Source organism: Gopherus evgoodei, chromosome 4, assembly GCF_007399415.2.
Source record: "Gopherus evgoodei ecotype Sinaloan lineage chromosome 4, rGopEvg1_v1.p, whole genome shotgun sequence".
In the NCBI taxonomy this organism is placed as follows: domain Eukaryota; kingdom Metazoa; phylum Chordata; order Testudines; family Testudinidae; genus Gopherus; species Gopherus evgoodei.
The window spans coordinates 7,041,341-7,058,884 of NC_044325.1; the positions used below are offsets into that span (position 1 = coordinate 7,041,341).

The 17,544-nt window shown below is 44.0% G+C and overlaps 1 protein-coding gene across 3 annotated transcripts in view; it reads left to right on the plus strand.

Annotated features, from left to right (window-relative positions):
• The first annotated feature begins 9,676 nt into the window (after positions 1-9,676).
• Positions 9,677-17,544, plus strand: part of KLHDC1 (kelch domain containing 1) — a 58,178-nt gene continuing 50,310 nt past the window's right edge. For all 3 annotated transcript variants that reach the window (XM_030562809.1, XM_030562807.1, XM_030562808.1), the window contains exon 1: positions 9,677-9,945. In XM_030562809.1, coding sequence (XP_030418669.1) covers positions 9,838-9,945 — 108 coding nt within the window. In that variant the 5' untranslated portion in view covers positions 9,677-9,837. The remainder of the gene's footprint in view (positions 9,946-17,544) is intronic.

Sequence of the window (17,544 nt, forward strand, 5' to 3'; positions counted from 1 at the left end):
GGCGCCACACGGCGAAGGTCCCGCCTCTAGGGGCCGGGCCGGGCCGGGCCTGGGCCCTGCCAATGAGGCGAGGCGGGGCGGGGGACGCAACGGCTGGAGCTTTGCTCTCGTTCCCCTAAGCTGGGGCAGGCGCCGGGTAGCTCGGATGGGCAGGGCAAGGCAGAGCGGTGCTTATAGGGAGGGTAACGCTGGAGACCGGTATCCCCTGCCATCAGCATCTTGATTACAATCGCCTCCATTCCCAGTAGCAGCAGGCTCAGGCCTTGGTTCTGTTCTGGGCGAGGGGATCCTACACATCATCTCTGATATTGAGCCGGGGGGGGGGACCATTTTTGTTTCTCCAGAAAACTCAAAAAAGCAGAATCAATGTATTGAATTAATTGCAGTTTTAAGGCACATAATATTTATTAGAGCCAGAACACGTCTGAGAGGTTTTTACACTCCTCTGTAGGTTCTACACTATCTCTTGGTCATATAGTGAAACATTTCAGCAGGTCTTTTCACAATGATGATCTAAGAGTTGGAATTAAACTTATTTCTTTTTCTGGAGTTCATGGAGGGTAGGGTCCAAAAGTTATTCTGGCCTTCTAAATGTGACCGTCTGGAAATTGCAGGGGTGCCAAAAGAATCTGTCAACCTCTGGACAGTTCTGTGCCTGTCATTGTTTGTTTCCCTCCTTCATTTCCTCTTCTGTATCTCAGAGGCCTGGGGCACAGCCAGGGGTCGAGCACCCCCTGGCACTTTGGAAAGTCAGTGCCTGAAACCAAACATAATTTAAAAACCTCAAAAGTGTTTCCAGGCTGGTTTATGCAAGTAGCAACCTTTCTGTCCCCTGTGGGTGTTAGTTTTAGGCAGAGCCATAACTAGGGATTTTTGCGCCCAAGGCAAGGAACAGGGACAGCATGTTTGGCTCTTTGGCAGCAGGTTCCTCTCGGAGGGAAGGACCTGCCACCGAATTGCTGCCATTCTTCGGCGGCAATTCGGCAGGTCTTTCCCTCTGAGAGGGACTGGGGGACCCGCCAACAAATTTCTGCCAAAGAACCAGACGTGCCGCCCCCCTCCCTTGCCGACGGCCAATGGCAATTCAGCAGTGGGTCCCTCAGTTCCTCGGAGGGAAGGACTTGCCGCCGAATTGCCACCGAAGGAGAGACTTTCTGCGCCCCTCACCTTCCGCGCCCGAAGCAAGTGCCTCTCTCACCTTGCCCTTGTTACGGCACTGGTTTTAGGGTTTCCTCTGAGAACAATGGTTCTGTATTGCCTTTCTTTTCATCTAGGGCCCAGTCTTTTGCTGTGTGTGCAACAATATAAATAGCACCTGAAGAGAAGGGAACATAGATGAAAATAAATTCAACAGAACAAGCTGTGTCACTGGAATAGCATAATCAGTGCTCTCAATTCTTGGCAGGATAAAGTAGAGCTCCAAGTTTATGGCTTCAAGCTGCTAAAGCCCATAACTGACAGTGATCTACTAAATGTGTGAATTAAACTAATAATAGAAGACACAAAAACTAGAGGAGAAAATTAAAATGGTGTGTCATTAAAGAACATTTATAACATTTCCTGTGATTTTAGTTTCATGTTGTAGCACTACTAATGCCTTTCAAATATGCTGCCACAGGTTTGAAGACACAAGCCCTATGTATTTATACCACTCCAGTTATTATGATATGCAAGTAACTTATCAGAGGTGCTGGTGTTGTAGGCACAGAGGGTGCCCAAGGCAAGCAACAGTGGTTCGTGCCTGGAGTGCTTAGCGCCAATGAACACACACCAGGGTGCAGAAGCAAGCAAAGTTTTTTTGAGATCTCAAAGCGGTGCTGGGAGACTTGACATACCTCAGATCCAGCCCCCCTACACAAGCAGCTTTTCCCTTTTTATAAGTTTTTTTTCTCTTTCTTCCCCGCCCCTCCTTCCTCCCCCTGTAGCAATTACATAAGCACAGGTGCATTAAGTAATCTTGGCCGCGGCAGCTCGTTAGTAAGTTTTCCTTCTGCAAGTTATCTTGTCCTTCTGCTAAAGGTGCACAGGCCTCATTATTTCTGCTTTAGACCAGTTAGAACTGTTGCAACTGATAACGGCTGTTACACCTGGCCTTTTAGGTCGATTAAAGTTCAAACATGGAGGGACTCTTGTCTGCAGAGGCCTAAAACCAGGAAGGCTCCATACCCTTGTGGCCTTCCACCCTCCCGAATTACTTAGGGTTATGCTTAGTGACACCAACACTGGGGCATCCCCAAATGTACTCTTAAGATTTCCAAGGGTTTGAAATTATTCTTTCCAGATCTTGTGCACCACAGGATTTTACTATTCCATGGGGTTTGTCTCCATTACATGTTATTTGCAACACTATAAACATCAGCATTTCAACTAATCTCTAATAAGTGTTGGTGTCACTAAGCATAACCCTACGTAACTCGGGAGGGTGGAAGGCCACAAGAGTATGGAGCCTTCCTGGTTTTAGGCCTCAGCAGACAAGAGTCCCTCCATGTTTGAACTTTAATTGACCTAAAAGGCCAGGTGTAACAGCCGTTATCAGTTGCAACAGTTCTAACTGGTCTAAAGCAGAAATAATAAGGCCTGTGCACCTTTAGCAGAAGGACAAGATAACTTGCAGAAGGAAAACTTACTAACGAGCTGCCACGGCCAAGATTACTTAATGCACCTGCGCTTACGTAATTGCTACAGGGGGAGGAAGGAGGAGGAGGGAGGGGAAACGGGGGATTGCTAGTCAGTGAGAAAAGTTCTCATGGATATAAAGGAACAGATTGCTTGTTTTAGGTGTGCTTGATCTGAGTCACTCTTCCTGCACCGCTTTGAGATCTCAAATAAACTTGGTTTGCTTCTCCACCCTGGTGTGTTTATTGGCGCAGCACACCAGGCGACGGACCCTCCCGCTGTTGCTTGGCCTCAGGCAGTTATCTGCCGGCAACAGTTCTTGGCGCCCACGTGGGGCATTGAGGCTAAAATTAGCCTTGCCTGGATCCCTTCTGGTGGTCGACGGATTGCGGCGACGACCGACGCCCAGCGCGCACCGGTGACTTCACCGGGGGCCTCGGCGGAGACGCAGTTCGACTGACCCCAGAGGGCACAACGGTGCAACGCGCTCGAGTAGTGGAGAAGCAGTTGAGGGCGACGGTGAGGAACCGGTCCCTTGGATAAGGTAGGAACAGTCCAGGGGTCTGGATTTTTGCCTGTTATGACCTGGGGACACCCAGTGACACCCTAGGATATGGGGCAGGGACAGAGTACAGGCAGGGCACGGTGTACACCCTTAGAATGCATTCTAGCGAATTGGGAAGTGCTTGGATCAGATCCACTAACTAAAAGCAAACTAAAAAGTTCTGTATAGTAGACTGGCCTCAATATCAACTAGAGGACCAGAAAGGTGGCCACCGGAAGGATCTCTTAATTATAACATGATCCTCCAATTACTCCTGTTTTGTCAGTAAATGGGTAGCTTCTGAAGCTGTTTGTATGGAGAGCTCTTGTAAAAATACCCCACTGTAGCTCCAGTTCTTCCCTCTGTCTGGCAGAGTGCAAGGATCCAAAAAGCAGGTTAGGGATAGTGCAGGGACAAAGGAGGGACCTGTCTAGAAAAGGGAGACACTATATCCTAGTGCACTCTCTCCCTGTTGTAGCTAAAAAGCAAGATCAGATGCAGAATGGTACTGGGGGCCAGTGTGAGTGACTGTTACCGGAAGACGCCCAGAGTACCCTGTGAAGCAAAAGCTCGTGACCAGGACTACTCTAACGCAAGCCCGGTAACTAGTGGATCTTTAGGAGGTCCGACCCATGGTGGGCTGACTTGGCCTGGCATCGTCCGGTGAGGAAGCTGCCTGGGTCTAGGAGTGTGTGTACCCATCTTCCCTTCCCCTTTCCTTTCCGTGTGGGCTGCTGACAGTCTGATCATCTCACTGGATGCAATCAGAGTAAGCGGCGCCGTCTCCGAGAGACTAGCCGACGCTCTTTGCTGAAGGGAGGTGTAGGAGGGTCGTGGCCATCCTCGTTAGCCTCTCCTGTGTGAGTACCCTGTAGGGAAAAATCCTTAGTTTATGAGCCGCTAGCGCGGACAGGGCACCCTCCCTGTGTGTGTAAGTGGAAAATGGGTGGGGGGGCAGTCTAAACATTCCACCTCACCCCCTAGGGTACCCCAGCATATTACATGTACGTACATTATGGTTCAACAACCTGCAGGTATTTAGAGAAATGGAATATTTACACGTGTGAAAATCCATCTAAACAATGCCCACTAGAAGGTACTTCAATCTAGATAAGATCATACATCTAAGAGGAGCGTTTAATCACCAAAAAGCCCTGACACAGGGTGAGCAAATTTGTCTATTGAGGAAAGGAACAGGTTAATTTAAAAATCATCTTGGCCCAGGGATGGAAGAGGGGGATTGCTCTGCATTCAAGGTCCAGAATCAAAGCAGACTATGCTAAGTACAAAGAAAAACTGCTTTCGGCCCCAGCTGGCTGTGAAGGAAAAAATATAGACAGAGGCGAACCAAAGGCAATACAAGTTACAGAACTAAGATTACATTTGCAAAGCTTAACTGTCCAGTAAGATCCAACAGTGTGCCTTTGTGACCCCAGAGCCGGTGTGGCTTGGTGACACTGAAGAAGCCGCAGGCAGCTGACCTGGACTGGAATCTCTGAAAGAGACGCTGCAGAAGATTCCAGGGTGCAAGAGAACAGCCCTCCAAAGAACGGAAGCATGTTAGAAATTCTGGACAAGCTGTATACAGGATAATCTCCAGTCCACCTCTCCCCCCTTCTCTGAACATTATACACAGAAGTGGCCAGTCCGGACGTACGTGTGTGGGTATGAAAGGGGCTTGGGGCATTAATGTTTTCCTGAGTGATGAGGGAGCGTTCCCAACATTCTCTGTTGTTGTTTTATTATGTTATTAATGAAGCTTTAAAATTCAGTTATATGGTGTGTTTTCTTTATCTTCCCCCAACGATCCTGTAGTGTCGGCCTGATCACCTGACACGAGGGATAGATTGGTAACAGAAATTGGTCACAGTTTGGTGAGCAATTAAGAAGGGGGGAGCCCTGCAGAATTTACGCCATCTATTTGTTTTACCCTTGTTATTTTGTGTTTGCTTTGCTTGGTACTGTTGGTGTTATATGTTGAAAACTGCATGAGTAAAAGTGAGTCCTAATAGGATAAGGAAATGCTATCTGGTTCTGGTTCTGTTCTGTTTAACCGGTTACTGTTGTTTTCCTGCTCTGTTCATTTGGACGTTAGGAGTGTGGGCGGAACTGAACCTCTCGTTCATAATTCCTCGGAGTGGAAGCCATGCGTGTGAGGAAGCTCTGAGGTCGAATTGAGATCCTTCTGTCCCGTCCCCTGTAGCGGTCAGTGTATAGAAGTGGGAAAGTCTGGCTTAGACTGTAATTCTCTCTGCTCTCTGTGTAATTCTCTTTTCTGTTTAAGTGTCAAACAGATGAATGAGTCTCTGGGTAAACCCTCTAAGAATAGTCCTTTAAATTATATGTTAAGTAAATGGCCTTTGCCCAATGGGCCCTGTGTTTTTGTCCAGGTGGCAAGCCTCATGAAGGAGGACTCGGGTAGTCTTGTGAGTAAGAATGTTTAAGGGAAGAGACCAGGAGTGGTGGGGGCTAGATGTGAAGCCCACCCTCCTAGCTAAACTGGTAGTGGAACAAGTTGGTGCCCATGGAAGGGACGGTTCAGCAAGAAAAGCAGGATCGGGCCCAGGCAGGCAGGCAACAGAGAGAGAGAGAGATTGGAAAGCAGGTTGGAAAACTTTAAGGGTGTAGTGGAAGGAAGGAGTCAGTAAGTGTAAGCATGGAGATTTCAGATACCCAGGACTTACTTGGAATGGTGATTTAAGTTGATAAAAGTGGCTGTTGGGAGACATGCAAGTGATTTAAGGGAGAGTGAGAAGTTAGCTCTGTAGTTGCTGGAGAAAACGGCAGTTGAACTTTGTAAAAATGCTAAAGAAAAAAGTTTTTGGTGTCTGTGAAATGTTTATAAATAAATTCAGGCAAAGAATTTATTGGATTGCAATCATTTGGTGTGGCTATGAACAATTTAGTTGAATTAGCTGAAGAATGTATACAGTGTTATGTAATTGAAAACCTGGGCTGCCTATGAAACAAATAAAAGAAACTATGGGGTAATTCCTCTGTTTTGCCTGAAGCCAACAAGAGTATTTGTATATTTCAAGTGATGATTGTCTGCCCAGAAAGGGTGGGTAGACCTCTTGTTTTTTTGTCTTTCAGATAATCAGAGAAAACTGATGCCAGCTGAACAGCATTCAACATACCATGCATTTACTGGCACAATAGAAATTATGTTTTGTGTTCTATGTTCTGTCTTGTGGTGTTTGTCTTGTGGCCGGAATTTTTGTGTTTAATATTTTTATAAAATAGTGTAGTTTAAAATCAAACAAAAAGATTAAATTAAAATGCAGATATTTGTTTTGTTCAACTTGGAATACAAAGTGTTTGGATAAATCAGGAGAATGTGATATACTAAAGTCTAATGCATTTCCTCAAGAAAAAGAAATTTCATTGGCCAAACTGTTAATTGCAAAAATTGTTGTTAAAATTTGCATACCAACAGTCTTTGAAAGCAAAGACATGAAAAGTTAACCCACTCCCCATATTGTACATGGGATCTTTCTGGCTACCTCAGATTTCTAGCCAGAGGGCTGGGGATGGTGGAAGGCTATTGGACTAGAGGTTGTATTGAGTTAACTCCTCAAAGTGGGTGTGCTTGTCCTGGCTTGTTGCTCCAAAGCTCTGTAATAAGGTTATTTTAGTAAAAGGGTGTGTGTGGCATATATTAAATAATAAGACTAATTACTGTATAATGACAATGTTTATGTCTTCATTGTTGGGAAAAAGGTATATAAGTAAAAAGTGGAAGTTTCCTTTGCAGGTTAAAAGAAGACAAGAAAGGAAGAAGAACAAAGCACAGAATGAGTTAACGGGGAAAAAAAAATTAGCTAGCAAGCTCAGGCTATAGATAAGACACTGACTCCATTCAAGGCCACTGCTCACAGTTAAGATTTGGCTAACAACTAGGAAAAAGAGGGCTTGAATTTGCCCACACAGCTATGAGATCTGAAAAACATTGCCAGGCACTAATGAAATGTGTTAAGTTTCTTTTCTCACAGGTAAAGAAGGGCTACCCAAAGACCCTAGCAGCCCTGCCACTCCTTGGAACCAGGAGACGGGATTGATGTAAAGGTCCACCGACAAAAGACTGCCTTGGCTCCATGCTGGAAAGGCCCTTATTAAGTTCTGCTACCTACCAACACCACTGTAAAGTGCCAAAGACTGACTGCTTGGACCCAAGATTCTCACTGCAAAAAGACCCCTCCATCTTGGGAGAATTCTCCTACTGATGATTAGCCTATTTCACCTTCTAGCTCCACTGTGCCTTCTGGACAGTAGGGAAAAAGTACAAGGATGCTGCACCACGACTGTTTTGGGAAAGAAGAAGGAACACTCGCTCCACTGAAATTGCCAAAGTCCAGGAATTCCTGACTAGAAAGGATATTAAGAACTGACCCTGGTGAAGAAACAAAGAATTATACACTGGTGGGAGGACATTTGTGGGACCCATGTTTGGGAATGTGGTATTAATTGGATTTTGGGGTTTATTCTACAGGCTGCGCCCTGTGTTTTGGATAAATCCTTCAGCATATATATCTCTCTCTAATTGGATTTTAAATAACAAGTACCCAAAGAGTTTGTTCTGCTACTAGAAATTTTACCCGTATTGAAACCATTCCAGTGACTAATAATGTATGCTATTAATGGAAATGCCTTTTGACAGTACCTGAGAATAGTTAAATAACAGGTGTATTATAGTACTACACCAAGAAAAGATGGTATTAAATATAACTGAGGCTGGGAAGGCATTGCAGTGGGATCTAGTATGTTTAGGAATTTGCGATTTCCTAAATGACCAGCTGATGGCCATTCGGAGTGATCTTGAGTACCAGACTTGGCCCACTGCCCTTACAGACGCATCAGGAATACCATCTGATCTGTGATCATGGAGACATACTTGGACACTTCCTGGGTGGAAGTGTGGCTTCCCAGGGCTGGGTGTGCGCCCTTATAGGGGATGAATGCTGTACTTATGTCCCAGAAAGCGCACAGGATATTGTGAAGCACATCCTGTCAGCCAAACAGGCTTTTGAACAGTGGAAGGCCCAGGAAAGGAAACCTACTCTTTCTGATTCCCTCTGGGGCTGATTACTCAACCTGGGAGAACTAGGAGAAGGCATTGTTCACCTCCTGCTCACTGGTGTGGTGTTGTGTATTGTTACTCTTCTCTTGCTTGCTTGCTGTAAAGCACTCCAGCTCCCTAGAGCTTAATCACATGTTATCCTTTAAATGTGAGAACACTCAGCCAAAAGTTTGTTGAGTATTCTCAAAGGAGGGAGTTGTTGGTGTCACTAAGCATAACCCTACGTAACTTGGGAGGGTAGAAGGCCACAAGAGTATGGAGCCTTCCTGGTTTTAGGCCTCAGCAGACAAGAGTCCCTCCATGTTTGAACTTTAATCGACCTAAAAGGCCAGGTGTAACAGCCGTTATCAGTTGCAACAGTTCTAACTGGTCTAAAGCAGAAATAATAAGGCCTGTGCACCTTTAGCAGAAGGACAAGATAACTTGCAGAAGGAAAACTTACTAACGAGCTGCCGCGGCCAAGATTACTTAATGCACCTGCGCTTATGTTATTGCTACAGGGGGAGGAAGGAGGAGGAGGGAGGGGAAACGGGGGATTGCTAGTCAGTGAGAAAAGTTCTCATGGATATAAAGGAACAGACTGCTTGTTTTAGGTGTGCTTGATCTGAGTCAATCTCCCTGCACCGCTTTGAGATCTCAAATAAACTTGGTTTGCTTCTCCACCCTGGTGTGTTTATTGGTGTGGCACACCAGGCGACAGACCCTCCCGCTGTTGCTTGGCCTCAGGCAGTTATCTGCCGGCAACATAAGGATTAGGCTAAATCTAGAATGGGGCACAGATTAACCCATATCTGCCCACTGTGGGGTTTCTTGCACCTTTCTCTGAAAACATTTGATGTCAGCCACATCAGACAGGTAATGGATGAGCTTGATTATGGGTCTGACCCAATACAGTACAATAGTTCCTTTGTTCCCATTGTGTTTGACCAACGCTGGATGACATAAGGCCACTGACCACAATTTAGCAGTCAGCACAGACTAGGGCAAATCAGTCAGCATCATCTTAAGTGGGCCATTCACTATCACGTTCAAGCACAATGAAAGTTTGTAATATAGACAAGCCCCTGCTGCACATGCCTCGTGACCCCATGTGATCACTTCTTCAATTTCAAAGCCAGCGGGCCTGGATGTTGGGTGCCTGAGGTCCTGCTGCCCTGGGATTGGGGACACAATGTCCCCCATGATGAGCTAGAGCAAAACTATGAGACAGTTCTTATTTTGTCCAAAGGGGGAGCAAACCAGCACAGCAGTGGGGGCCTGCGCCCTCTACATGAGGTGCAAACTACCCCCACTTCAACCTGCTACCAGTAAGCGGCCCACTTGAGAAGCAGATGCGGGGAGCAGACCCCCATACCTAGCCCCGATTCCCCTCGCTGATCCCGCAGCCTCCCCACTTCCTCCCACGTGAGCGCCTGATTTGGGGCGGGGGGAGAGAAGGAGGCGCTGCCGTGCTGCTCGTTCCGCCACTCCCCATAGTTTGGACCCTCTCCGCTTCCCGTCCGCCTGAGGTGCCCGAGCGGCGGAGAGCAGGTGGCGCTCCAGAAGGTGGTGGCGGGGCACGGTCGTTGCAGTAGTCGCCTCCCTTCCTCCCCTTCATAAGATGGCGGCGTGTGCTCCTGCGTCTCAGCAGTTCTGCGTGGCCGAGGAACGGAGCGGCCACTGCGCCGTGGTGGATGGGAACTTTCTCTATGTGTGGGGGGGATACGTGGTAAGCAGGGAGGAGGCGGCCTGGGGCATCGGGTTGGGGTGGGCTTTGTTGCCCCACGGCATCCTGGGCTGGGCGGGAGCAGCAGTTACTAGCACCCAGGTTCCTCCGCTGCCCCCAGAGAAGCCACTGCTAACTGCGGGTTAAGCCTTGTTCCTCGTGACAGGGCTACAGCCGCAACACGGACGGGGGGAGGGGCGTGCACGTTCTTTACGTCAATTCGTCGCTGATTGGTTGGGCGGGACATGCGCGCGGGAAGGGAGCGGGTATTTCAAATCTCAGCTGTCGAACGCTCGTGTTGCTGCGCTGGATTCTCAACGACCATAACGGTCGCCTAGCCGAGGGGAAGGGGCGCCTGCGTGGTTCCTCCAGGGAGCCTAAGGCTTGAAAATGAGCCTGGGGACTTCACTCTCGTCCCAGATACACTTCCCATGAGCTCCAGTGGGGTGGCCTGATAAAGATTGCACACACCCCTGTGCCCTATTGACATTTCCCATCTGCTCCAGAGGGCTGTCCTGATAAAGATGGCACATGCCCCTGTGCCCTGTTCACATTTCCTATCTGCTCCTATGGGGAGTGGTTTTCTGAATAAAACACACCCACAAGTGTCTGGCCGCCATCCTGTTTCCCATCTGCTCAGGGAAGAGTTCCTTAGCAAAAATGCTTCCATTTGTAACACCTATGTGCTGTCCACCTAGTCACATTTAGCAGCTGCTTCGGGAGGGGATCCCAAGTAGGAACTCCTGTCATACCCGCCTGTCCCCAGCCACCTTTTCTGTCAGTGGTACCTAATGTGATTGTTTACTAAGCATGGAAAGTGTGACACAAATAAACCACCCTGACACTTTAGTACACCAGACTTATAGGGTGTTAACTGTCACCAGAACAGAGGCAGCTAACAGGAGTTTCAGAGGGTATAGCTGTGGAATCTGTGCTTGGAGGTAGCAGGACTTGATGAGTTGTGCATTTGATCTGGCTATGGGTTCTTTGTTTGCTCTCTGTAGGTTCTGCACAGCTGGGCCATAGGTACCTGAGTAAGCAGCTGAAATGGATCTGTTTGTTGGTGCCTTGGTAAAGGCCATGAGGTTTAACCCTTGGAGCTTTGATCAGCATAGCTGTTTGAAGTCTCAGAGTAGTTAATTGCTCCCTGGTGGTGAGGGGCAGAGTTGAACTGAGCTAAGCAGGAAGACTTGGTCACTTGCTAGGCAAACTCAAAAGACCCGAACAGAGGGTAGCTAATAGGAGAGTTTCAGAGGGAGTTAAGAGAAAGATTGTGAGAGGTTTTCCTTTCAGATTTGATTCTACATGCGATTTCAAGATGGCCAGCAATGAACAGTGTTGGTGACCTGTAACGGAGGTACCATTTTTCTTTACTGCCTGAAGCCAGAAGCGACTTCCTGTTTATGAAACGCAAATGGGTGGCCATGCTACAGGCTTGGAGGGGCAAATAAAGATAGTATTGAGAAACGGAGGCATTCCTACACAATCAGGTTCAGGAAACATTGGTAACCCAGATTCAAGGAAGAACAGACCTGGCCACGAAGGAGTCAGAAAGAAAGTCCGAGATGCAGCCTAGTGGTTTGTAACGACCAGAAGCAAGAGGTCATGGAAGCATCCTACATGCCTGGAAATAGACAAGGATGGTCAGGCTGTGGCCCTCAGAGAGAAGAGGAGTAGGAAGAATTCCACACAGCCAGTAGTTTCCATTCAATACCAGGTCCTGTTTGGAAACAAAATCCAGCTGGTGCAAGGGAATGGAGAGATGTACAGGACACATCTCTTGATGTCAGCTTGGTCCTACCTGTAAGAAAATCAGGCTTTCCCACAAAGAGTTCTACAACTGTCCAAAGAAGACGGATGATCCTTGTTGGGGATTCAGTTCTCAGAGGAATTGAAAGAACATTCTGCAAAGGGCAGGTGGCCCCTCATTCCCAGCCCCACCCCGCAGCCCTCACCCCCATACCCCAACCCTCTGCCCCAGCCCTGAACCCCTCCCACACACCAAACCCCTCATTCCCAGCTCCATTGGGTCGCAGGCATCAATAATTTTCTTCAACTGGGTCGCCAGAATACAAGTTTGAAAACCACTGCACTAGGGTGTGGCATTCTGTGCCTATGCTAAAATAAACCTGTTCCTTGGATTTGATTTTGGAATTAAAACTGCTATTAATTTTTTAAATCACGATGAATTTTTTTTGAGTTAATTGCATGAGTTAATTGCAATTAATCGACAGCCTTAAAAATTACAGCCCTTATTTCCAGTCTGAATTTGTCTAGATTCAGTTTCTAGCCACTGGATCATATTATACCTTCCTCTTCTACACTGAAGAGCCCATTATTAAATGTTTGTTCCCCGTTTGATTGTAATCAAATTACCCCTTAACCTTCTCTTTGTTAAAATAAACAGATAGAGCTTTTTGAGTCTATCACTATCAGGCATGTTTTCTAATCCTTTAATCATTCTTGTGGATCTTCTCTGAACCCCTCTCCAATTTATCAACATCCTTCTTTAATCGTAGATACTAGATTAAAAAAATTAATCACACTGTTAAACAATAGAATACCAATTGAAATTTATTAAATATTTTGGATGTTTTTCTACATTTTCAAATATAATGATTTCAATTACAACACAATACAAAGTGTTCAGTGCTCACTTTATATTACTTTTGATTACAAATATTTGCATTGTAAAAATGACAAACATAAGAAATGGTATTTTTCAGTTCACCTCATACAAGTACTTTAGTGCAATCTCTGTCGTGAAAGTGCAACTTACAAATGTAGATTTTTTTTGTTACATAACTGCACTCAATAACAAAACAATGTAAAACTTCAGATCCTACAAGTCCACTCAGTCCTATTTCTTGTTCAGCCAATTGCTAAGAGAAGTAAGTGTGTTTACATTTATGGGAGATAATGCTGCCCTATTCTTATTTACAATGTCACCTGAAAGTGAGAAAAGGCATTCGCATGGCACTTTTGTTGCCATCATTGCAAGGTATTTACATGCCAGATATGCTGAATATTCTTGTGCTTCTTCATGCTTTGGCCACCATTCCAGAGGACATGCTTCCACGCTGATGATGCTTGCTTAAAAAAATGTGTTAATTAAATTTGTAACTGAACTCCTTGGAGGAGAATTGTATGTCTCCTGCTCCATGGCTTTACCCGCATTCTGCCACATATTTTGTATTATGGTAGTCTAGAATGATGACCCAGCATATGTTTGATTTAAGAACACTTTTACTGCAGATTTGACAAAACTCAAAGAAGGTTCCAATATGAGATTTCTAAAGATAGCTATAACACTCAACCCAAGGTTTAAAAATCTAAAGTGCCTTCCAAAATCTGAGGGAGGAGGCATGGAGTATACTTTCAGAAGTCTTAAAAGAGCAACACTCTGATGCAGAAACTAAAGAACCTGAACCACCAACAAAGAAAATCAACCTTCTTTTTGTGGCATTTGACTCAGATGATGAAAATGAACATGCATCGGTCTGCACTGCTTGGGATTATTATCAAGCAGAATTTGTCATCAGCATGGATACATGTCCTCTGGAATGGTGGTTGACACATGAAGGGACATAAGAATCTTTAGCACATCTGGCACGTAAATATATTATTACGTCAACTTCAACAATGCCATGCAATGCCTGTTCTCACTTTCAGGTGACATTGTAAACAAGAAGCAGACAGCATTATCTCCTGCAAATGTAAACAAACTTGTTTGTCTGAGTATTGGCTGAACAAGAAGTAGGACTGAGTGGACTTGTAGTCTCAAAGTTTTACATTGTTTTATTTTTGAATGCAGTTTTTTTTTACATAATTCTACATTTGTAAGTTCAACTTTCATGATAAAGAGATTGCACTACATTATTTGTATTAGGTGAATTGAAAAATACTATTTCTTTTATTTTTTCCAGTGCAAAGATTTGTAATAAAAAATATAAAGTGAGCACTGTACACTTTGTATTCTGTGTTGTAATTGAAATTAATATATTTGAAAATGTAGAAAACATCCACAAATATTTAAATAAATGGTATTCTATTAACAGCATGATTAATCGTGCGATTAATTGTGATTAATTTTTTTTAAATCGCAATTTTTTTGATTGTGTGATTAATCGTGTTTTTATCACATGACAGCCCTAGTAATTTTTACCAGTAAGAGTAATTAACGATTGAAACAATTTATCAAGGCTTATGGTGGATTCTCCACCCTGCCAATTTTTAAACCAAGATTGGATATTTTTCTAAAATATATGCTCTAGGAATTATTTTGGGGAAGTTGTATGGCCTGTGTAATATAGAAGGTCAGATTCGATGATCAGTGGTCCCTTCTCGTCATGGAATCTATGAATCTGTGATATATGAATCAATAAATTATGTGCCACAATTTGCCATCCGTCCAGGGTTCCCCATCTGTAGCTCATGTTCCTGCTTCAGAGTGACAGCCCCTGATATTTTAACTAAAACTGTTATTTGTGTAAAGATCTTTTCTCCTTGCCTCCTCAAAAAATAAATCCATTAATTGTAATGCAAGTCAGTAGTAAGGTGATAGGAGGTATCCATATTTTTCCATCAGAGGGCCATATTCAGTTCTGGTATAAACAAGTGCAATATCACTGAAGTCACTGGAATCTCTCTAATTTAACCATGTCTGAATTTTGTCTGAAATATCCTTAATAACCTTCTGTGACCAAAGTCCCAAAGGAGCCAACTGAGGTCACTCATTTAGAGTGAACTGCAAAGAATAGGGCAGACAATCCCCAAAACTGGTGGATACTCCAACACTTAGATTTACCAAACCAGCACAAAATAGATTCTGTAATATCTTACTGATTATCCAGAAGCTAACAACACAGTTCCCTGAAAGTAACCCAGCCTAAGGCCTCCCCTAGATACCTAAGTCAAATATAATGAAGATTGATGAAAATCTTATTAATCATATAAAAAAGTTCTACCAATCCCAAAGGATCAGACACATTACCTCCCAGGTTAATGAATATTTCAGTTCTTACCCAAATACACGCTTACAGCCAATTCTTATTAACTAAACTAAAATTTATTAAAAAAGAAAAGATAGAGAGTATGGTTAAAAGATCGGTATATGTACAGATTTGAGTACAATCTTGAAATTCAAATTCATAGCAGAGATGGAGAGCTTTGTAAATGCAGAGTTCTTTCAGAAATAGTTCATAGGTTGTAGTCCAATGTTTATATTCAGGGTCGTCCAGTCAGGACTGGGATCTCAGTCCTTATGGCTTAGGCTTCCCCTGCATGAAGCCTCAAGCAGTTCTGAGATAAACAGGATCAGGACCCAAATCATTTTTTATACAGTTTCAGGCCTTCTTTGACAGCGTGAAGTGCTTTGGCAAACAATAGGCATTCACTGGAACTTTGAAGTGGACCCATTTCCTAAGCATTACTGGTAATTACCCACATAGATTAATATCAGGCATTTGCCTGTTTTTCCACCATTCACAAATGATTTGCTGTACATTTCTAGGAGATGACTACAGCAATATCTTATGTTTACAGTTCATTTAAATGTGAAAATGTCCTTCTGATCTCTAAATTAACAGAGTACAGCATAGACAGGGATTGTTTGATTACATTGTTGATCACTACCAATATATATGTAAATACACAAAAACACAAACATTATCTCCCCATATGTCCTTAAGGGTTGAATTTGAGTTGTTTTTTTTTGCAGGATGCTTAACTCTTTCCAGTCATGCATCACATCTTCAAACATTGGCATCTATGCCCCACACAAACACAAGCATGCAGTTCATTCCACTGAAAGTTTTAATGAAGATTGATGGCAAAATATGGAGAACCACTGTCTCCCTTTCTGTTAGTCCAACGCCTGTACAAGGTGGTAACATGTTTCAAATAGCACAAGCAGTATTTTGTGTTTTCATTTATATCCTATTAAATAATCAAGCCTAAGTAAATATCCAAATTCCAGTAGTTTTATGTTTAAGAATTCTTTATCACAGGGATAAGCACAGAATAGACAGCTGGGAAATCCTCAGTTTTAACACTACCTCTGTCAGTGCTGGCTGGATGTCCTTGGGCAAACACATTTTCAGAAGTGTTTACTAATGTTATGTACCTTAATTCTCTGTTCACTGACGTCGGGAGACCAACTTGAGACAACTCATGTCTGATTTTCAAGGGTTTTCCCATGAAGAGCTGTGGGGTTCTCAGCACCACCAAAGTCACCCATAATGGCCCAGATTCCCAGTCTGTCTCAAACTGGGCACATAAAAGTAGTGAATACTCCTGAAAATGTGAGCTTTGACCCCTGTCTGCATGTCAATTTGTCCCTATCACTTCACTAGGGTGTTGTGAGGATTAGGTCACCATTTTAACAGTTATTTAAAGATATAAAGTGCTTTATTAATAATAGCATGACACTTTGCAGTTGACCAGCATTCAGCATTTTTATTCTTAACACCAATTATATTAATTCAGGGCTTGTTCATATAAATATATGCCTGGTTTCCCACCACAGGAGCCCCCAAATCCATTTGCACATGGTCTTACACATTATGTGGTCTTATACATTGTGAAAGCTGCAAACTGTACATCTGAGAACAGAACCTAACGTGCTTTCAAAAGTCTGGTTCCGTATATAACCAAAGGTGGCAGTTATACTGTCAGAATACACTACCCAGATTTGGAAGGAAATAATTATAAGGCATCAGTTATAGTAAAGATGTTAACGTAAGAAACTATTGCACAGGCTTACTACCTTGGAGTTAAGTTTGATTCTTCACCCCTTTCATCCAGATTTTTTTCTAGATCCTTCTGCTTTTTCCTCTGCTATGTTCCTATATTTTTTCCCTTGCTCTCAGTTCCTACTGCCTTTTGGTGTTTTCCCCAAGACCTCTTCCAGTTGGTTCCCCAAGAACTCAGTCTGATTCCAATCTCATCACTCAGGTTCCTTTATTTGGCATACAGCAAAGCCACTCTGAGTTGATCAGACTTAAGCATAGGGGGTGGATACAGTGTATACCACATATTGAAGGTTACACATCAAACCTCTTCCTTTATATACATTTACACATTACATTGCATTTACTATACTTTGTAACAGACATTTTGGAATTGTCTTGTTCACTTTGTAGTAACCAATCCCTGTGCGGCATGCTCTGCCCATCCATTGTCCATGCATTACTTACTCTACCTCATCTTATGTTCCATGCTTATCTTGTCCATTGCAAGTGATTCCCTGGATGATTCCCCCTTATTTTAGTTAGTGCATATGTTCTGTTTCCAGCCTGCTAATCTCCCTAATCCTGTCTTCCAAGAAATGAGGCCTCACCCATATCCAGTTACTCATATCAAGTCAGGCCTACACTGTAAAGACACTGATTCATATTATAATTATCACCAACCTTAATATTGCAACCTCCTTCTCTTGGACTTCCTGTCTCTTCCCTCCATTCGTTCAAATCACTGTTGCCAAAATAATTTTCCATTCCCAACCATTCTCCCCTATTTGAAAACCTTCCCAGGTTTTCTATCTCTGGCATTAAATTTAAGCTTCTCCTCTTCTTTATGGCATTCCATAGCTTAAGATCTTAT